The sequence below is a fragment of the Homarus americanus genome, unplaced genomic scaffold (assembly GCF_018991925.1).
Source record: "Homarus americanus isolate GMGI-L3 unplaced genomic scaffold, GMGI_Hamer_2.0 scaffold34921, whole genome shotgun sequence".
In the NCBI taxonomy this organism is placed as follows: Eukaryota; Metazoa; Arthropoda; class Malacostraca; order Decapoda; family Nephropidae; genus Homarus; species Homarus americanus.
Genome location: NW_024741901.1, coordinates 3763773 through 3786241, shown reverse-complemented (window position 1 = coordinate 3786241; position 22469 = coordinate 3763773). Strand labels below are relative to the sequence as shown.

At 41.8% G+C, this 22469-nt stretch overlaps 1 protein-coding gene across 8 annotated transcripts; it reads right to left on the bottom strand.

Annotated features, from left to right (window-relative positions):
• Positions 1 to 1353: 1353 nt before the first annotated feature.
• On the bottom strand, positions 1354 to 22263 carry LOC121876257. Of its 8 annotated transcripts, none has more exons than XM_042381282.1 (11): positions 21982 to 22263; positions 7732 to 7876; positions 7451 to 7586; positions 6765 to 6948; positions 6154 to 6276; positions 5470 to 5655; positions 4319 to 4401; positions 3904 to 4050; positions 2449 to 3334; positions 2359 to 2414; positions 1354 to 1834 (listed from the first exon to the last, which is right to left on the bottom strand). In XM_042381282.1, exons 2-9 carry the CDS (start codon positions 7861 to 7863, stop codon positions 3093 to 3095), a joined length of 1233 nt encoding a protein of 410 aa, XP_042237216.1. In that variant the 5' UTR covers positions 7864 to 7876; positions 21982 to 22263; the 3' UTR covers positions 1354 to 1834; positions 2359 to 2414; positions 2449 to 3092. The 8 variants fall into 8 exon arrangements, with proteins under 8 accessions (XP_042237216.1, XP_042237215.1, XP_042237217.1 ...); XM_042381281.1 differs by lacking the exon at positions 21982 to 22263 and adding an exon at positions 9588 to 9661; XM_042381283.1 differs by lacking the exon at positions 21982 to 22263 and adding an exon at positions 9588 to 9661 and having other exon boundaries at positions 1354 to 1778.
• Between the last annotated feature and the right edge of the window lie 206 nt (positions 22264 to 22469).

The following is a 22469-nucleotide window of genomic DNA, read 5'->3' as shown; positions in this document are numbered from 1 at the left end:
GGTTGTTTTAAGACTATCCTTATACCTTTTCTGTTGCCCGGCAGCGTTACCTTTACTATTCGTTAGGTGACTGTAAAGTAGCTGCTTTGGCAGTCTGCTGTCGTCCATGAGGGTAACATGGCCAGTTCAGCGTAGTTGCTCATGGATAATGGTAGCCTCGATGCTCCTACAGTTGGTGTCAGCGAGAATACTAGCATTTGTTCTCTTGTTTTCCCAGTGAACTCGGAGGATTGAACGTAGACTAAGTTGGTGAAAGTTTTCAAGTGCCTTGAGGTGCCTCCTGTATGTGACCCATGTCTCGCTGCCATATAGCAGGGTGGAGAGGACCACTGCTCGATATACTTGCAGCTTTGTAGACAATTTCAGCTCCCTACAGCTGAAGACACGGGTACGGAGTCTGCCAAAGGCTTGAGATGCACATCTGATCCGATGTTGAGTCTCTTCATCGATGTCTGCAGTGGTGGACAGGTAGGAGCCGAGATACCGAAAGTGGGTAACATTAGAGAGGGTAGTACCGTTAAGCTGGATGGATGGTGGAGGTGTGGCTGAACCAGGGGCAGGCACATTCACCTCACTACCAGAAAGTGTTGTGACGGCACCGAATGTGAGCTCTTTCAAGACCAGATTTGACCAACAGGAGCCGGTGCATGCCCAGTATTTGCAAACAATGCATAACAGAGACGTGACCGATCGCCCAAATGGCTAACGAGCCGATCAGTGGTGAAGAGGATAAAAGTAAAAAAAGTAAAGATATTTCTGTTGTGGATGTAGCTTGAGGTTGACGGCCTTAATGACCATGGCAGTTAATAGGCCTAAATCCCAAACAACCGAAGTGAGGAGAGGCGTTCTAGATTGCTCACCACCAGAAACACTAAACAAGGTTGTTACGTGATCACTTCCACCTCTCGCAACTACCGTTCTTAAAAAAATAATATTACGTGGTGAAATATAATAGAATGAATTATTGGATAGAATGTAACTCGTCCACTCATGTGTCCCCGGTCCCAAGAAGACTCCAGGTGGTTGAAGAAAAGGGAGGCCATTGGATGAGTTATTAAGATTCTGTATGGCCTGTGTTGGTAAATATTAAATATATATATATGATTTCCTCCCTCGTATTCAATATTTCTCCTCATGTCAACGTTATTGTAAATATCTAATTACCTTTGTTTAAAACCTGAAACAGAACTTTAATGAATGATAAACAAGGAAGTGGATAACACATTATAATAATCATAAATTAAGGTCCTTGTCATATTGACCTGTGATAATCTCACCCGGACTACGGTAACAGGTTCTTCCCAATTAAACTTCAAATACTCATTAAATTCCAGGATCACAATAAACACTAAATATGTCAAATATAATATTGAAAAATTACAATTCACAACTTTATAGGGACATATCACCCAACTCCTATATATTATGACATCTTACAGAAGGTACCCAACTAACCCGGCATAGCCACCTGGCAGTACAACCATAACTTATATATTCAGACAATCCAAAAGATAATACAACTTAAACCTAACATACACTGGTAACTTACAATACCTACACGATACAGAGGACACGGGCCAGCTGTAACACACACTGGTAACTTACAATACCTACACGATACAGAGGACACGGGCCAGATGTAACACACACTGGTAACTTACAATACCTACACAATACAGAGGACACGGGCCAGATGTAACACACACTGGTAACTTACAATACCTACACAATACAGAGGACACGGGCCAGCTGTAACACACACTGGTAACTTACAATACCTACACAATACAGAGGACACGGGCCAGATGTAACACACACTGGTAACTTACAATACCTACACAATACAGAGGACACGGGCCAGATGTAACACACACTGTGGTAACACAATACCTGCATACAGAGGACACGGGCCAGATGTAACACACTGGTAACACAAATACCTACACAATACAAGGACACGAATAGCTGTAACACACACTGATGACTTTATTTTACCTACACACAATACAGAGGGACACCCAGACCCAGCTGTAACACACACTGGTAACTACAATACCTGCACACATTACAGAGGACACGGGCCAGCTGCCAACACACACTGGTAACCACAATACCTACAATACAGAGGGACACGGGCCAGATCTTAAACACACACTGGTAACTTACAATGCCCACAATACAGAGGACACGGAGCCAGATGTAACACACTGGTAACTTATAATACCTACACAATACAGAGGACACAGGGCCAGATGTAACACACACTGGTAACTTACAATGCTACCTGCTATTTAGAGGACACGGGCCAGATGTAGCACACTGGTAACTTACAATACACACACTGGTAACTTACAATACCTACACAATACAGAGGACACGGGCCAGATGTAACACACACTGGTAACTTACAATACCTACACAATAACACACACTGGTAACTTACAATACCTACACAATACAGAGGACACGGGCCAGCTGTAACACACACTGGTAACTTACAATACCTACACAATACAGAGGACACGGGCCAGATGTAACACACACTGGTAACTTACAATACCTACACAATACAGAGGACACGGGCCAGATGTAACACACACTGGTAACTTACAATACCTACACAATACAGGGGACACGGGCCAGCTGTAACACACACTGGTAACTTACAATACTTACACATACAGAGGACACGGGCCAGCTGTAACACACACTGGTAACTTACAATACTTACACTATACAGAGGACACGGGCCAGCTGTAACACACACTGGTAACAATACTCTAACTAGTAAATACAGATATAATGAAAATATTCTTATAAAGGATAAATCCCAATTGAATCTTCCCACCCCTATAACATGGTACAAACTCAGACATGACCTAATTACAGTAAATCAACGATCTAACTGGGTGACCCCTACTTAAGAAACCTCTCACTGTTCGTTTTACTTACCCTCTATTATAATTAATTCATAACTATCTAATCAACTATCATTAACGTAATTACACTATACTTTGTGTGCGGTTTTGAAACTTCTGGCTGACATCTTACCAGGGGGTATTAATAATCTGTAACTAAGGTAGTGTTTCTGATTACAACTTAGATTGGGTCGTCCAGATGATTTTGACTCGTTCCCTAGGTACCTCTGATTCCCACTCTCCCAGCACCACCAGTCGGGCTGCCAGACGACCGATCTCGTCACTTGATTTAGCTGCCCATCTGTTGCCTCCCAGGGCCACTCCGAACCCTTGTGCTATGATGTCAATGTATGGCTCTTGGTTGGGCGTGTGAGAGGTGAGGCAGCCGTCCCCAGACACCTCCTCAAACTGCACATCTGACGAACCAAGGAATATTAAAGTAGTTTTGAGTATGTTTTAGGGGCGTGTAGTCGTATAATTCATATTGAAGGTAAAAAGATTTAGTATGGCAGTCTTAAAAATATATAATAAATTATTTTAGACACGAAAATTCGCACGTATTTCCTTCCCTTAAACGGAGCCAAATAAATAGTATTTTTTTTTTTAGTAAACCTCCAAGAGTAACTTAAACATCCTTCACTTCAGCAGGACGAAGACACATGTTATAATTTTAATGTTTTAGAGAAGGAGTGAATAGGTGCCGTCTGTAACAACCCATCTCCCCCCAACACCTCATGATCGATCTAAAATTTTATGTGAGGTTGTAAATTCGAATTGTCATCGTATGCATTATATGAGTTGCTGTTTACACCATAACCAAGTGACGAAAGAGGAGAATGAGGAGTGAGAGAGAAATAATGATAAGATACTGTATAGTTTCTAATCATATGGTGATTACAATGCCTAATGACCAGGGTACATTTATATAAATTAGTGAGATCATTGCGTGATGAATATAGTATCTGGAATAGCTACACGGTCGTACCTGGTAGAAGGTGGTGAAGGAAACGGGTGAGTTTGGCGACACACTCAGGTATACCAGTGGCCCTTCTGTACCACTTGGTGACCTGATCTTCCGTCACCAGCACCTCCTCGTGTCTCCTATTGTGGCTCACCTTCAAGTACCATCGACCTGGAGAGGTGAACTGGTATGGACTTACACTTAGAGAAAAATGACCTATTCTGCGGTAATGACAGGGCGATATGACCATGTTAGAGCGATGACAACATGATAAACTTTAAGCTTAGAATAGCATCGCCATATATACTGTCTACTTACGCTGTAATTATGTTAGGAATGTGTAATTTAACTCTCACAAAACAGAATAATTTTTGTTGGCACCCTAGAATATTTCACGCAGAGAGAGTGGGGAGAAACCAAGAGGACCTCAGGAACTCACCATCAGGATATTTGATGGGGGGCAGAGCGTACCCACCGTCCAGGTCCTCGAACCTACAGTTGGTGAAGAGTGTGGGCATGTACCTGGAACACACACTGAATTAAACACTGGGGATACACTTGACTTTATATTTCTCATTTATACCACGAGTTCATTGGAAGCGAACTAACCATGTGAAGGAGTTGACCAAGAAATATGAGAAAACAGCAGATAACATGAAGAAGTCTAGTGGTGTTTACGTTTGGTTTTGAGATTGTTTGTACCTGCAGTAAACTCGAAGGCATAGAGATGTATTCCCCCATTTGATGTACGAGTGGTATTTTGCATATACCATTTAGAAGGTGATTTATATTTACATTTTATTATTTAACATTCTGAGAGGCATTTTACATATTGTATTAGGAAATTCACATGTTTACGAAGCTGATATTAGACGAATTAATTAACCTTGATCCATAAGTTAAAATGATAATTATTTTTCTCACAATCATTTCTGCTTGATGAATTAAACAGGTGGAAGAAACAGTTAAATTTCTGATGACTTGGATGAACTGAACACAAATAATAATTAATGTCATCCAAAAGTTTGTATATTATTATCTTTTTAATACATTGGCACAAATTAAACCCTTCCAATGTGATTCCCGCGCTTTACCATTTTATTTTTACCGTCGCCAGAAGATTTTATTCAGCTTAGAGAAACCTCCCGCGGCCACAGGGTTAATATCGGGTATACACTTTGGCCTTGGAAGGTTAATCACTGAGGAGAAAATAAGACGTTCAAGGTATCTGATAAAAAAAGTATTGGTGAGTTGGTGATAACATGGTAACATTAGATTTACTTGTCATGGGCTTACTATCTTTGGCAGTTGCTAAGCGTAGATTATATGTTAAGTGTACCTGTACTATGTAATGCAGTTAATTGAAATCTGTATTTTGTTGTTGTCCGGAAACGAATTGCTATGTATAACTTGAAAAAAATGAAGAGAATAGGCATTTATAACCAACGGATTACTGATCTAAATTTACAGAAGCCTTGAGTGTACAGCACCTGCGGTACTTGCTGTACTGTTTATCACCTCCACAGGTATATCTGAACACTCACCTGTTAGCTAATGGTATTATATGTTAGTTCTCCCTTATATATACACCTGAGTCTATGTGCCTCTTGATCACTGATGCGGAAGTAGGCGACAGTCTGTGTCCTGAGCTGCAGGTGGGGTTGTAGGCCAGGGGCGACGTGGCGGAAGAGCGGGCGGAGTGAAGCGGATCCTCCCACAGCTACCAGCACCCTCCAAGCCCTCACCACCTCCCCGCCCTCCGTCACCACCTCCCACCTGCCGCACCACACTAAGTTAATTAACTGTAATATATCTATTATCTGGACACACTTACATACCTGTAAGTCTCTAATATCCTGTGACTACCTCCTACCTTACATAAAATTAATCACCTGTACACGTGATCACACTCAGCAATATCCTAACTCAACATTATATCTGGTGAGGGTACACGACCAGCGCTCCACGGACCAAGCAGTGTTTAAGGCAGGTTACCGGGACTCCTTACAGTTGTCAATTATGGGACGACAAACCTCCGGAGTAGTACAGGCGGGACTGTATAATTCCGTCCGACTTTGTTTATCTGAGACACCTTCCACGTGTAGCCATAGCTCAGCTTGTGTTTATCGACCCGAATGTTATATTTTAGCTCTACTTCATGATTGAAAACAAAGCTAACTGTTTCACTGCTGCTGTAACACAAAGAAGACCAAGATAACATTAACATTGTACCAAAACGATCCGTAAGGAACAGGACCCTGGGCTACACCTCACCTGTGGGACGGCTCGTGGGCTGGCCTGACAGTGGACACCACCTGGGGCATCACCTGGGCCCCACACCGGCGAGCTACCACCTGCTGGGCCCTCACTAGGTTTCTCGGGCTCAAGTGTCCCGCGCTAGCGAGAAGGATCATAGGATAGATCAGAGTTATTAATAAGTTAAACCATTACGCATGGTAGTACAAAGTCTCTAATGCAGGGCACAATTTTTACATTTATGATGTAAAATTTAGTTACAAGGCATGTAAGCCAAATATCTCGTGAAACTGAAGGTTTGTTTAGAAAATATGCAGCTACTTTAAGAGATGACTATATTCCTCCGAAACATCATATGATATTTGATTATTTTTATTTCGGGTCAGCTAGACTGGTGTCATCACAGCCATTGCCCTCAGAAGTGGAAGTTAAGAGTTACATCAAGGGCGGCCATACGTCCATGTAACACAAGATCACTTAGTTCCCTTTTAACACCAACAAAATTCTTACCAGCTATTGACTCACTTCAACATTTAATTCCCTCTCCAAATGTGTCTTTGTGGTCATCGTATAATGCAAACTATAATAAAAGGTGTTGTTGAAAGATAGGTTTGATCTAGGTGCCATACTTAGACTTCTCCCAGAAAATGTAAGACTCTTGGGGAAAGTTGAAGAAAGGGAAATGTTTTCTCCAGGAGCGGGTGAGGTCGAGGGTGTTAAGGCCCTGGTCACGCCCACACTTCATCAGCTCCTGGTACTCAGCAGCATCAGGAGTCGCGTGCACGTATCCAACCTCCTCGTGGAATCTCACCCCTACCCCGGATTACCCAGTGAGAGTGTAAAAGTTTTAATTTAGACTTATAAAAGTGATTGAGCTTTAAGGTGATAAAATATTCCAAGAGATCCACAGCCATTAGAGGCCACATGTAAAAGGTTTTTAACTACAATTGATTTATTCCCGATAATTTTAATCTGCCTTTAGAGTTATTTTTGTAAGATAAATTATATATCTGAGTGGAGGAGACCTTGGGAACAACAATAAAACTCGTGGTTATTGTCAGTCAGTCATTCAGAGTTGTTAACGTGATGCATCATACTCAACATGACTACCTCCTGCAGGGTGTATCGCTACGTGTATGTTATTGTTCACTTAAACTAAAACGTAAAAACAGGTTTATCAATTTATCACCTTAAAGTCTAAAGAGATAAGTTAAACACTTGCTGACCACTTGAAATGATGTTATTGTTATTTTCATATAAAAGTTTTCTTACGATTGCCTACACTCGGTTCCATAGACTGTGTCGCGTGACGTACCTGAGAGGTGCTCGAGGTGTGTGTACCTGGCGACGGACTGTTGGGCCAGCACGGACCAGGTGTGTTCAGCCGCGATTCGACGGTAAACTCGCCCCTCATCGTACCAGCACCCGAAGATCTGGCGGGACGCGCGTGTCTGTGGAATGTTATGGGGCTTAGACAATAAGGAGTGAGGGGGAAGGACCGGGGAACAAGGAAAGAGAAGACTTTTACAAAACTCAAAAGAAGAAGTAAAAGATAATAAGATTCAAGAAGACGAAAAATTTCAGAATTCTTCTCACCTGCGGCTCCGCGGGCCCAATGAGACAGACGGAAGTGTTGGGTATGCTGGCGGCGTGACGGGCGGCTGCTGACCCCATTAGGCCTGAACCCACTACCACCAGGTCAAAGGTCATTTGTACGCTACCAGCCATCCTCCTTTCTTACCTGTAAGGGAGAGAGGACAATTACTATATTGTATATTCGAGTACGACGTATATTTAGATTCATGTGTGTGTGTGTGTGTGTGTGTGTGTGTGTGTGTGTGTGTGTTTATGTGATTACCTGATGGCAGTTCTCCACGCACTTCTTTGTTGAGTGATCTCTTGCAGCCTATCTTATCAGCTTCTTATCTATGAGTGTATGGTATTGTAGTGTTTTCGTTATGATATCTCGCACTCAGGATGGGTTGGAGAAAGGAAACTCTTAATGGTGGTTTTCTTATATAAATATATTATATACAAAACAGCGTCGACACTCAGTCGAGACGGCTAGGCTTGTCAGAGAAACTACGTCACGGGCTCAGTACGCTGTCCTGTCCTACCCCGTTTGTCACTGGTACACATGACGATTTCGTGCCATTAATCACCACACACTGCTTGCGATCATGAAGAAAGTCTCCGATCCACGCAAGGACATTACCCTGAATTCCTTACCCTCCAGTTTAGTTTTCAGCCTTTGATGGGGTACACTGTCGAAAGCCTTTGCAAAATATTGGTATATATATTGTCGATATTACCACCCTGTTAAAGGATCTGCGGTTCACACATCCAGCACTTTAAATAATTGCGTAAAGCAGGAATGTCCAAATCTCCTCCATCATTCTGTCATAATTGCAATATTTAAACCTTGGTCTGCTTTTGTCGTGAACCAATTAACAGTTAACCCTAAAGGACAGAGTTACGTGGTGACTGATGTGAATGGGGCCTTGCGCTCTCTCAACGTTACATAACCGATATAACTCCCCATCCTCATTTCATCTCCTAAATCTACGCATGCTTTCCTCCCTAACTTTACATGTTTCATTGCCATACCACATTAGTACAACTCACGCCGGTTGCATACATATTTACTTTCACGTGAAGAGACGGTCCTTTCGCTGTCAATAAAGGCAATATCTTCCTAAACTTCTTCCCGCCATCCTTTAATCCTTCCTACTGATCTAGAGCTTTCACCTTCACCACCCCTAATACTGATTCTGTTACCCAGGTCTACAACAGAACTTATCCAACACGTGTTTACTGTACCTTCACACAGAGCATACTTAAAGTCAACAACATTATGTACAGTAGTCTCCCAGTTACCCCACTGCACCTCTTGTGTAACCACCCACCTTCCTCACTCACTACACAGTGTTGAGTTGGTGCCAAATAAGAGGAACAAAATGGAGGAACCTAATTGCTGCCATAACTTGATTTGTGTTACTTAAGCTTCACGTTTGAGCTTGAGTGTAATTATATGATGGTTTACCTGTGCAGAGTGTAAGTAATCTGAGGGCATCATTTGAGAGGTATGTGGTAGTATGAGGTATTGTACGGGCATCATTTGAGAGGTATGTGATAGTATGAGGTATTGTACGGGCATCATTTGAGAGGTATGTGATAGTATGAGGTATTGTGCGGGCATCATTTGAGAGGTATGTGATAGTATGAGGTATTGTACGGGCATCATTTGAGAGGTATGTGATAGTATGAGGTATTGTGCAGGCATCATTTGAGAGGTATGTGGTACTATGAGGTATTTAGAGTTATTTAGCGGGAATGGCGGGAATGTTTCAAGGCCGTTGTTTCCTGGGGCCAAGAGAAACATTAACACAACAACTTCCTTAGATTGTTTGTTATTATTAATGTAATGTACTCATAGTATGATGTTTCCTCACCCAGACCGGACACAGCAGCAACAGCAGACAACTTAGTGCCAGCCAGGGTAGTTTAATACTAGCTCTTGTTGGCCAGGTTGATGTGTGACCGTGATTATCAGGAGCTACAAGATAGTGAACTATTTTTTTTTTGGACTTTGTGCCTAGCCAAAACAACACATTTTATAACCTTTTTTATATCACTAGGAGCGATAATATTTTCACCTTAACTTGGGTTATTATATGTATGTATGTATGTATGTATGTATGTATGTATGTATGTATGTATATATGGATGTATGTATGTATGTATGTATGTATGTATGTATGTATGTATGTATATATGTATGTATGTATGTATGTACATGTATGTATGTATGTATGTATATATGTATATGTATGTTTGTATGTATGTATGTATGCATGTATGTATATATGTATGTATGTATGTATGTATGTATGTATGTATGTATGTATGTATGTATGTATGTATGTATGTATGTATGTATGTATGTATGTATGTATGTATGTATGTATGTATGTATGTATGTATGTATGTATGTATGTGTATGTATGTGTGTATGTATGTATGTATGTATGTATGTATGTATGTATGTAATAATGTATGTATGTATGTAATAATAATAATAATAATAATAATAATAATAAACGGTTAATTAATAGAGTTGCAGCCGGTGGCTGAAAATATACAAACTTACATTTGATTTAGACATATTGATATGCGTTGAATACATTTACAGGGCTGTACAGTACATAAATCAGGAGTTGTTTATTATTTTAACAATAGATGGGATGGTGCTGTTCTTATATCTATCGGTGCGGGGTCTTGTGGGCTGAATTTTGTTATAGTGGCGGACTGCGCGAGGTGGGTGGGGGCTGCCGGTGGCAGGAGGTGGCGATGACGAGGATGGTGCAGTAGTCCACTGCCAAACCCTGCTAGTGCGTGGTGGTGGAGGTCACTGAGGGATGGCATTTCCAGGGTGGAGAGAGCGTTGATGTAGCCGGAGTAGTCTGCGCCGAGCATGATTCTGCAGGCCCTTTTCTGTACCTCCTCTAGCCGACGTTGTTGGGTAGAGTTGAGAGAAGACGACCAGGCTGGTGAGGCATACGTTAGTTTGGGGAGAATAAAGGTGTTGTAGATAGTCCTCAGCTCTGGCGTGGGTGTCCCAAGTGACCTGAGTCGTCGTAGCATGTAGAGTCGGTACGAGGCTGCCTTGATTGTGTTGTTTACATGGGCCTTCCAGTCCAGCTTGTGGTCTATGGTAACAACCAGGAGTTTGGCGGACTGCACTAACTGGAGAGGATGGGTACCCACTGTGACTGCTGGAGCTTGCACTGGAGTGGTGGCGGTATTGGTGTGCATGACGACTTTTTTTTTTATTGGGCACCCCCCCCTACATCCTTGTGTAAGGTGAAGCGCAGAAGCGTTTACAGCGCCCAACAGGGAAGCGTGCTAAGTTCATGTTTGCCTTATATCTCATGAGTTAAGGGCGTAGAAGCCTGAAGAGTCAAGGGCGTAGAAGCCTGAAGAGTCAATGGTTTATGTCTAAGCAAGTTATTGGAAGCTCCAACAACTTGTCCCTGAATACGAATTCGCAACTTCCGATTTACAGCAGGCACCTACTGTGCTGCTAGGTGAACAGGGACCAGGGGACTAGGAAGAGTGTCCAAACAACTTCCGCCGGCCCGGGAATCGAACCCGTGACATCTTGCTTGCGATGACTACGGTTTTGGTGTGGTTGATGGTGACCTTGTTCTCCGTAGTCCATGCCTGTAGCCTGTCCAGGGTGCCAGTTCGTTGTCAACATACACACCCAGGTCTTTTTAACATTTGGTCTCCGTTAATGCTGCTTCTTCGTCCCGTTTTGACATGTGATATGCCTTCTTACTGTTGGTACGACCTAAGTGCATCCCATGAAGCTGAACAGAGATCTTTCACAGTCTGTTTGGTTCTTAATTTTCCTGAATAACTTGGGATCGTTCGTGAGCATTTGCATAAACGAGTGTATAGCTTCGGCCATGTCGTTAGTAAACAAACGAACAACAGTGGGCCCAGTACACTGCCCTGTGGCACCTCGCTTGTCACAGGTACACATGATGATTTCAAGCCATTAACCACCACACATTGTTTGCGGTTGCGAAGATATTCTCCAATCCACGCAAAGACACACCCCGAATTCTGGTTTAAACTTTAACCTTAGGTGGGGTGCACGTCTAATGCCTTGGCAAAGTCCACATATAAACTATCTATATTGCCACCACGCTGTAGGATCGGTTCACACAACCAGTTAAGCATGTGTATAGACAACGCAAGTATAGACATACAACAGTAATAGGCAGCTACCAAACAGGGAGGTACTGCCGCCTGGGAAGATATTGGAAGCATAATGTGTTGTCTAATGGTAGATCTTGCTGCCATATGGCATCACGAAAATTGTGACAAAGTCCCAGGTTGCTGATCTGACTTTCTGCCTCATTTACACACAATTGCAGGGTCTCAATTGTTTCTCTTACTATTGACAACACAACATACAGATATTATTATTATTATTATTATTATTATTATTATTATTATTATTATTATTATTATTATTATTATTATTATTATTATTATTATTATTATTATTATTGTTATTATTATTATTATTATTATTGTTATTATTATTATTATTATTATTATTATTATTATTATTATTATTATTATTATTATTATTATTATTATTATTATTATTATTATTATTATTATTATTATTATTATTATTATTATTATTATTATTATTATTATTATTATTATTATTATTATTATTATTATTATTGTTATTATTATTATTATTATTATTGTTATTATTATTATTATTATTATTATTATTATTATTATTATTATTATTATTATTATTATTATTATTTCGTTCCCCAGGCCCCGATGTGGGTCAGTGATCTATGCCCGGGTGGACTAATCCCCGTAAGAAAAAAAAAATTAGTAAGAGGATTTGACCAAGGATAGACGAGAAAGCTATTAAATGTTTATTTCCAGTAGGGTTCACAGTGATTCCTTTTACTCCATTTATCTAGAGGAAGCGATTCATCATTTTGACTGTAGGTTTATTGTGATTGAATCGCTGTAATGAAATTTGGTGGTACATCTCATGACAGGGGTGCACCTTACAATCTTTATAGTTACCCCTTTATACATTATGTGATATCGTCAAAGAAAACGAAAATTATATATGGTAAACTATTTTATTGCGAAGAAATAAATTATTGTTCACATGTATTGATAAATAGATAGATATTTATTCAGCATAATCGTAATACAAATTCACATTGCTACATATTGTGAGCAGACAGTACAGGTATACAAACAATGGTGAACTAGTATACGACATTTCAAACAACTATAATTTAAGAAACCAATTAACAGCTTGTTTCAATCGGGGTCCTAACGTGGGGTTGAGGTGAATAATGATGTTACTTGAATTTTGTTAAATATATGTAGTTGTGTGACTCCAAATGTGACAAACACAACATTGCTCATAGACTAATTGGGTCTGGTGGGTCTTGTTCATAGGCAGAAACAAAACGCAAGACTTTCTCTCCTCTTGCTGTAGTACTTAAAGCTGATTTTGAATGATATTATTGTTGACTTTAATGTGCTTAGGTAAATTATTCCAGTCTTTGTTTAGTTGTTGAGAGGAAGAAGTGCTTTTAGCTTAACCTTGTACACTAAGTACTTCAGAGTATGTTCACTGTCTTGTTGAATCAGATCCCAAACCGTTACGTGAATGTAGCAAAACATTTTTGGAATAATAATATTGACAGTTTGATAACATGGTTTGGTTCTGCCTGCCCCACTCTGTCTCTTTCGATCAATGTGTATTTTGACTTTAACCCTTTGTATTACTTTACTTATTTTGTGCTCTTCATCATTGGTCGGCACTCTAGCCACCTAACCGGCCGGGCGGTCAGTAATTCGTCGTTAGGCAAGTACTATACTACTACTAGGTGAATATATGTGAACCTGCATCAGTGTTGGTCAAGTCTCGTCTTAAATGAGTACATACTCGGTGTCGTCATAACACTGGCAAATTATTCCAGGAGTTCACAACTCTCAGTTCAGAAGAGTTTACTCTGGTAATTTTTTGTACTTGGGGCTTCGTTAACATGAGGCAGAATACAATGATGAACAGGAATAATAAAAGTGACATTGTATTAGAGCCAGGCAGAGGATTCTTCCTATATGATGCAGAAGTCAGCACAGCGTGTGTTGGGAATTAAATTTCCCGTAGAATCGTGCATTTCCCATTTTTCCTTCACAAATATAAGAATCTGTGTGATGTGTATAACTCTATGGGTACAATGTGAGGGACGGAGACAAGAAAAAAATAATTCTTGAGAAATATATCGCCGCCTTGCTTAATATTCTCCCTCTTCGTGACCTCACTGCTCCCTGAGAGAAATGCAAAACTGATGACCAGGTTTAATACTCAGGCATCAAAAGAGGGACCATATTGGTAATGAGCTGAGGAACATTAGGGGAAGTCTTGCATGTTGTATGAATCGGATTTTGTCGAAATTTACGCATAATAATACCACAACAGTGATCGATACATGACAATATAGATTTTGCCGTAACCAATCATTGAACACCCAGGGACTAGTCAATGAATAGCTAGGAACTTTTAGTGAACACTCAGCGAACACCTACAGTAGTGAACATTCAGTGAAGAACCACTGAATGATGAACAGAGAAATAACACTCAGCGGTGTTGCTCAAAAGGGAATGATGTACATCTGGTAATGGCGTTCTTTAACAACGTTTTTATTTTCATGGCATACAAGGGTGTGTTTTATCGAGGACGGTGAGTGTCAGAGCTTATATAGCTGAGGTTCACAGGTTAATGTGCCAATTACGCAAATTAATTCCCTCTCTGTATGGAGTTCTTGGAAGACGGTCAACGTGTCTCTTCATATATCTCGGTGTTCACATTTATTCGTGTATGATAGCCAGCCGATAATAGCATCTTGTATGATTGCCTATTTTTATTGTAGTTTTCATCCTTGATTATAACGCCAGTAAGTACTAAAGCCATTGACCTCCAAGGAGTGTAATCACAGCTCTCGTGATATCTTGACATACCCAGTGCTTGTTTAGTCGTCTCGAGGGTCAGCCATGGTGAGCAGTGTAAAAAGTTCTTTCTTAACCTGATTTACGGCCGTAAGTTGAATACCCTTTTATATTTTTGTGATGGACTAACGGAGGTACACGTGAGGCTGTACTCTAACACTATGACCAGTACTCAGGTGATGGACTAGGGGAGGTACACGTGAGGCTGTACTCTAACACTGTGACCAGTACTCAGGTGATGGACTAGGGGAGGTACACGTGAGGCTGTACTCTAACACTGTGACCAGTACTCAGGTGATGGACTAGGGGAGGTACACGTGAGGCTGTACTCTAACACTGTGACCAGTACTCAGGTGATGGACTAGGGGAGGTACACGTGAGGCTGTACTCTAACACTGTGACCAGTACTCAGTTGTTTGGTTCTGGTGACATAAGTGTTGGAGTATCACAAAGACACAAACTTTATTTAGTGTCAATAGAACAAAGTTAATAAGAATTAAAAAAAAAAGCGAAGTCACGCGGTGTAGTGTATATTTCTGAGAGGGTGAGGAAGGAGAGGATAGACGGAGAGAATGAGAAATAAGGACTGAAAAGAGAAAGAGACAAGAACAATAGATGGAGGGAGAGAGTGAAGAATGCGGGAGAGACACATGGTGAGGATGGTGGCTGGGAAGGACCGAGTAGAAGGCATCACAGGTCCGATGATCTTCAATCTTCTCAGTCCTAATCAAGTCTTAATCACAAGACATGCGCTCCAGTTCTAATGGACTAAGTTTTGGTTGGGATCTATTAGGACTGATGGCCACATGACCTGCAGCCTTGTGTGGGTGGGTCTTGGTGGCTGTAAGCATCACCCAATATTCCTCCTCCCTGCTCACGAACAGGCGCCTGCAGCCACCACTTCGTTACCATCAGATACCAATCGGAGTAATATTGCGTACGAGCAGCCTTGGCGTCATTACCATGAGTTACCAGGGGGGTGAGGGGCGTGGTAGGGGTGCGGCACGATAAGTTACCAAGACGTTGGCATCGTCGGGAGGTAAGGTCTTTAGGGCCCGCTGGGAGATTAAGATGTGTTTTGGCAACGCTCATCCGCGCTGTTTGGAGGAAAAATAGGATAAATGCCTTCCCTAGCACCGTTGACTCTTATCATTTCCCGAGTAATGAGATAATGGCATATTTGGTGGCGCCGATGCCTCTCATATCGCGAGCAATAGAGAGGAAGGAGCGATCTACCCGGGTGTTATAGAAGCTTATCTGAGAGGGACATACATCACCGGAGCCAGGGCGGTCATACTCCCAAAACCTAGGTCAGGATTCTTAGAGATTCGTACGTTAAATTCCCCCCCTCCCCCTCCCCTCTCCTACATCCCCCTTCCCCACCTCCCCTCTCCTACCTCCCCTTCCCCCCTCCCCCTCTCCTACCTCCCCTTCCCCTCCCCTCCTACCTCCCCCTCCCCTCTCCTACCTCCCCCTTCCCCCCTCCAACTTGAGATGCCAAAGTTACGACACGAAGAAGGAGACTAAAATGTTATCGACACCAGAGATTAGTGTGATAATTACGTTAATATCCTCTCTGGTTAGACGAAAATCAACTTAAGATACGAATGTTTGAGACTTAGTAGCGATGGGTCGTGTGTAAGGGATGGTCCGGCCAGATAGGAGGCTGGGGATGGAGGTGCAGTATCCGGTGAATGTGTCAGCCACGAGAACCAGGCAAGAGTCATTAGTGAGGGTGACGGAGGTAGATGCGAGAGGCAGACTGGTGGAGTAGGAAGAGGCGGGTCCCCTGCCTACACCAGTATTGATGCTGAGGTCTTGTAACTCTTTATCCACAGGTTACCAAGAAGAGAAAGGGTGAGGGTGGAGTGAGGGTTATAACGAATATGTTCTTTGGGTATTCAAGTGTACAAATAAATAAAGGTAGAACGTGTGTATCCATGTATGTCTTTGAAAGCATTATTATCCACGTATTCACACATCAGTAGTTTACATCGGTGTGTTTGTACTCAGGGACCCCCAAACACACACACACACACACACACACACACTACTGTACCCCATACTTCATATTGTACCATAAACAAAAGTACAGTTATCACCCACTGAGGTATTTTATAACAAGACACCATTGAGACGCTCCTACAGTACACGCGAGGAGTCACATAACTCCTGAACCATCCGCACCTGCTAGCAAAAAAAAAAAAACACAAAAGTCTTCATGGTTTTATAAATATTATAATTTACATGTAACTTTCATTAGATAGATAACAGTTTCAGGTTATCTTTTGACGCGATGGAATTTAGGTTAGTGCACCGTTCGGGTTTAACTACCAGGCAATGATTAAGTAAAAGGTTTCCTCAGCATTGCAAAACGGAGTGTGTGTGTGTGTGTGTGTGTGTGTGTGTGTGTGTGTGTGTAAGTTCTTGTCTTAGCTACTTGCCCTCACACCCTTATAGAGTTGGTATGGCTTAAAAAAAGAGTCAAAATGATAAAAGATGAAGGTAAGACATATAGTTAGCTTCACTACTTCACCATACCACCACCACTACCACCACTACCATCACTATCACCACACCCACCTTACCACCATAACGATCACCACCTAACTAAAACAAAGACCATCAACCTTGCCAACACTATACCAGCACCATCACACCACCATACCACCACTACCCACACGTGAAACACATTATAATCGTTAGAGGTGAGGGAGGGAGAGGAAGAGAACGAGGCTGTCGACACTACGGCTCGTTCAGCATCACAGAGGCGGCAGGCAGGCGGACGATCCTTCCTCACCACTGACTCGCTCGTAACTTACGCATCATAAACAACTTGTTGATGTGTGTGTGTGTGGTTGGTGGGGTAGGGTTAAGGGGGGGGGGGAGTACATTTAAACTATAATATTTAAAGGTTGTAGTAGTCAATTTCAGTTAATATTTATTGGCTTTAAAATTGGTATGCTATGTGAGTTTATTTTTATGTATTTTTTTTCTATTAATGAATGCAAAATCTACTTCTCTACCGGATGAAATGATGAAGAAAACGAGATGATTTTTTTTTCTCACAAATATTTACAAAATCCAGCAAATGACTAAAAATCCCCCTAAAACAGAGACTAATACACATATATATATATACATGGAGAGAGAGAGAGAGAGAGAGAGAGAGAGAGAGAGGAATCCTTGTACGCTTAAGTCAGAAACAAGTCAGTAATTTTTTTTTTCAAGGTTATGGAAAGTTGGATGGTGTCGTGGCAATGGTATGGTGTGATGGTGATGATGTGGTGGTGGTGGGGGTGTGTACTGGTGGTGGTGGTGATGTAGTGGTGGTAGTGGGAGTGTACTGGTGGTGATGTGATGGTGATAATGTAGTAATAGTGGTGGTGGTGGTGGTGAAGGTGTGGTAGCGGTATGATGGTGGTAGTGGATTTTTTTTGTGTTTGGTCAGGACTTTTCAACAATTTAGTCAAGTCAGGTAACAAGTCAGGTTTTCTTAGGTTGTTTTTCATGGCTAAGGGAAATTTTTATCAGCTCAAGTGAAATACACCAAATTAATGTTAACTTATCCTTCAAACTTGACGTAAATCAGCACTCAGTCTGACTCATCATTTAACAGATAAACTCAGTGTTATTTCAGTCTTGATAGATAATTACCATGAATTCAACTGAACTAAATGCGTCTGGAAGTTAGCGTAGCGAGATGTTTTACTCTTTAATTAAACTTTGTAACTAGATAAGAGATAATTATATTCTTTTGTCCATTAAACTTGTCTCTTCCCCAAGAAAAACACTCAAACAAACATTAGCTGCTGGTTCTATGTTTGTAAGGTTATTGAACATTCCATCAGTAATATATATTGTTATACGAAATAGTTAACATCAACTCGAAACTGTATTTATCTCAACCAACTGGTAAATCAGGTATATAATGTCGTTAATTCATTACAGTGCGACAGACCAGTTGTATATTGCCTTGTCACCGTGATGTTGTGTTTAGGAGTTTATCGATTTCGAAAAGGTTTCACTCATTAGTTAAGTCTGTTTGCCTTATATGTGTCATGAGAACCATATATTGATAATATTAGTAAGCTGCTTCACCTGATATATTACTCAGTTGTTGGTGGTAGTTCGTCCCTCACCTCTCTTTCCTGGTTCTCTTGACTGGAACTAATTGTCAGCAAGATGTTTCTGGCTGTAAATAAGGCGAGGCTCGGGTCCACAGGTTCATTTGTATAACAAAGTGTCTAGCCGCAGACCATTTCATGAAGGGTGTAAGGGTAGTGTGGGTGTGTGTGGCGTTTATTGCTTTCTTTCTCTCATGTGGTGGATACTTAACTCCCTCAGTGATAGAGCGTCGGATTAGTTACTGGCTTCTAAATGGGTCTGTTATACTGCTGCCTTTTTGCTTTCAGACCTATTAACCTAAGTAATGTTGACCCCAAGTCATAAGTTATCTTACTGCTAGTGGAATTCTTGTAAGGTAATATATATATATATATATATATATATATATATATATATATATATATATATATATATATATATATATATATATATATATATATATTGAGAAAATATATTTGGAATCATTTAATTCAGTTATTAGTATGCACGCTGCACACGGGTCTGTCTACACGTGGAGGACTCACTCGCGGTCCCACGTGTGTACACTAAGTGTTTACTTCTACTCCAGTGTGAAAGCCGAGTCTTAAAGATGGCAATCACAACGATGGAAAAATTGCCCTGAAACTACAATAACTAGACACGGCCTTTCATCTCCCGGAATAGAAGAAAAAACTGAATTTATGAGAACCCGGTCCTAGTACTCCAGCAGGGTGAGATGGTGTACCCAGGACACCCCGCCAGTAAGCGGCAGCCTCAGAGAAGACTCGGGTACTGCCCGGTGACGGTACACGTCTTGTGGCAGGTGAATGTAGAGACTTGTGTTACATTAATGTGGTGCGCGGAAGACTGGCAGTAGACTTATGTTCTCGGGACAGCTCACGTATTGAGAAATACCTCGGTTATGTTCCCTCCACCAAACACAGTCCCGCTAACTTACAACGATAAGTTGCTGATAAACCAACCTGTCTGGTACTTTCTGTATTTGTGTTGCTATTTCTAAAAGTAATTGATGACATTACCTCTGTTTTGCTTAAAAGTGAACAATGGGACGTAGCTGCTGGCAGTGCTTCTTGGTCACGGGCAAAACTTCCACAGTAATTTGAGTTTATAAAATTTCCAAATGTCTTAACTTATTTTTATCAACAGCTGAAAGATTACATAATACAGATCTTTATACAGTATACGATCGATTTATTTCTTGTGATATTTGGTATTGATGATAACAAGGTAGGTTGAATGTTCGTGCGTTACCAAACAATTTTGAAGTGGATACTCTTGGAATAAAATTTGACCAAGGGAAGACAACGAGGAGACACGTGAAGAATCTTGGGAGTAAGGCAACGAGAAACTTAGCGGTCTTAAGATATATCTCACATATTCTAGAGCAGTATTTCTCAACGGGGTCCACTTGTATACCTTACCCCAGAGAATATGATCACCAACAGTTTAAAAGTTCTTCATATATTTTCACCAAATTTCACGACACGACTTTTGTCTTTCATTGTACTTACCGGTATTTTTCATGGTTGTGGGTGATTTTATGGATATTATGGTTGCCACTGATATTCATACATGTCTCATATCCACATACAGCTGGTTATGGGCCACTGAATTGTGTCTGGTTGTGATACGTGATCAGCTGTTTGGTAGGGAGAATATTGTGAATTTCACTTGCAGCATGATTTACTTCTGTCCTGATTGGCCTTTCAACCATTCTGTTTTCGAAATACTGTAAAATATACGACAGCGGACATGACGTAACTCATCTTAAGCTTGGACACGAGCTGACGACACTTAAGCTTGGACACGAGCTAACGACATTTAAGCTTGGACACGAGCTGACGACATGAATTGGCAGCGTGTGTTCTTATCAACAGAGCTGACAATAATGCTGTATATAGATGACAACAGCTTTATTTTCAGATTCATATGTGCTGAGGTTATCTCACCTGACTCCATTTCGACGATAACCAGAAAACTGAAAACTGTTTACGGGAGAAGACACTTGGCTATCGATACTCTCATCTTGGTTTACAGTCTTCAAGGCTATCGCTTCATCATACTATACAGTATGTTTTACTTCACTTTACTTATTTTTACTTTTACCCTCTTCACCACTGATCGGCTCGTTAGCCGCTTGGGTGATCGGTCACGTCTTTGTTATGCACTGTTGGCAAGTACTGGGCATGCACCGGCTCCTGAATGTGCCTGAACCTGCTCCAGTGTTGGCCAAGTCTGGTCTTGATAGAGCTCACACTCGGTGCCGTCACAACACTCTCTGGTAGATTGTTCCAAGAGTTCACAACTCTCGCTCCGAAAAAGTTATCCCTCACGGTTTTCTGGACTTGAGGCTTCTTCAACCTTGAGCTGTGACCCCTCGTGGGGCGAGCGTCCGCCAGCTCCAAGTAAGGACACTCAACTGAGTAGTGCCCCTTGAGATGCTCACGCCTAACTCAAATATGGATTTTTATTTCGGATAATCTGAAGAGTTGGCATCTCAGCTTATTTCACCCCTGGAGATTAGGCACCAAGCAAATAAAGCCTCACCCAGTAGGTACTTACCAAGGAGGTGTAGCCTCAACAAGCAGGCACAGCCTCAGCAAGCAGATGTATTCAGCAAGCAGATACAGCCTCACCAATCAGGCACAGCCTCACCAAGCAGGCACAGCCTCAGCAAGCAGATACAGCCTCACCAATCAGGCACAGCCTCACCAAGCAGGCACAGCCTCAGCAAGCAGATGTATTCAGCAAGCAGATACAGCCTCACCAATCAGGCACAGCCTCACCAAGCAGGCACAGCCTCACCAAGCAGGCACAGCCTCACCAAGCAGGCACAGCCTCACCAAGCACCAAGCAGGCACAGCCTCACCAAGCAGGCACAGCCTCACCAAGCAGGCACAGCCTCACCAAGCAGGCACAGCCTCACCAAGCAGGCACAGCCTCACCAAGCAGATGTACTCACCAAGAAGATGTATTCACAGAGCAGGTGCAGCCTCACCAAGCAGGCACAGCCTCACCAAGCAGATACTGTCTAACCAAGCAGATGTACTCACCAAGCAGATACAGCTTCTCCAAGCAGGTACAACCACACCAAACAGGACTCACCAAGCAGATACTGCCTCGCCAAGCAGGTGTACTCACCAAGTAGATACAAGCTCACCGAGCAGAAGCAGAGTAGCTATGTATGAGAGGCGTGGTCCACCTGAGGGAGGAACAGGTTGGTCAGATGGGCGTGAGCACCGACCCGCCCACAGCACCACCAATAACACTAACTTATCGCCTCCCTCCCCAATAAACGACCGCTTGAGTGAATTTGATTTGTACTGGTGTATAATTTACACTTAAGTTTCCCTTCGATAAGATCAGGAATAATTGTGGTATTAGTCGGGTGAGTTTAGCAGCGGACACTTCCTCCCCTCAACGCGGCCGTCCCTCACACTACCCAACACGATCAGTCGGGTCCTTCATCACAAGCCTTCATACTTGCCCCAGAGAATCAGGGCATAAGGCTGGAGTTTTAATTAATTCTCTTCGTGCCTGTAAGTATTAAAAAAGATAAGTACGGTCTCCGGAACAATAGCTACTCCCACCTCTCCGTTCTTTTGTTGGGATTTTCACGGTCCACTGAT

What these genes read in the sequence shown, in the direction of transcription:
- LOC121876257 (XM_042381282.1), bottom strand. Translation starts at nt 7,863, where the DNA reads ATGGCTGGTAGCGTACAAATGACCTTTGACCTGGTGGTAGTGGGTTCA. An exon ending in GCCCACGAGCCGTCCCACAG is followed by an intron (nt 5,656 to 6,153) that starts GTGAGGTGTAGC and finishes GTGGTGCGGCAG; the next exon opens with GTGGGAGGTGGTGACGGAGG. An exon ending in CCTTCACCACCTTCTACCAG is followed by an intron (nt 3,335 to 3,903) that starts GTACGACCGTGT and finishes TTGGTTCGTCAG; the next exon opens with ATGTGCAGTTTGAGGAGGTG.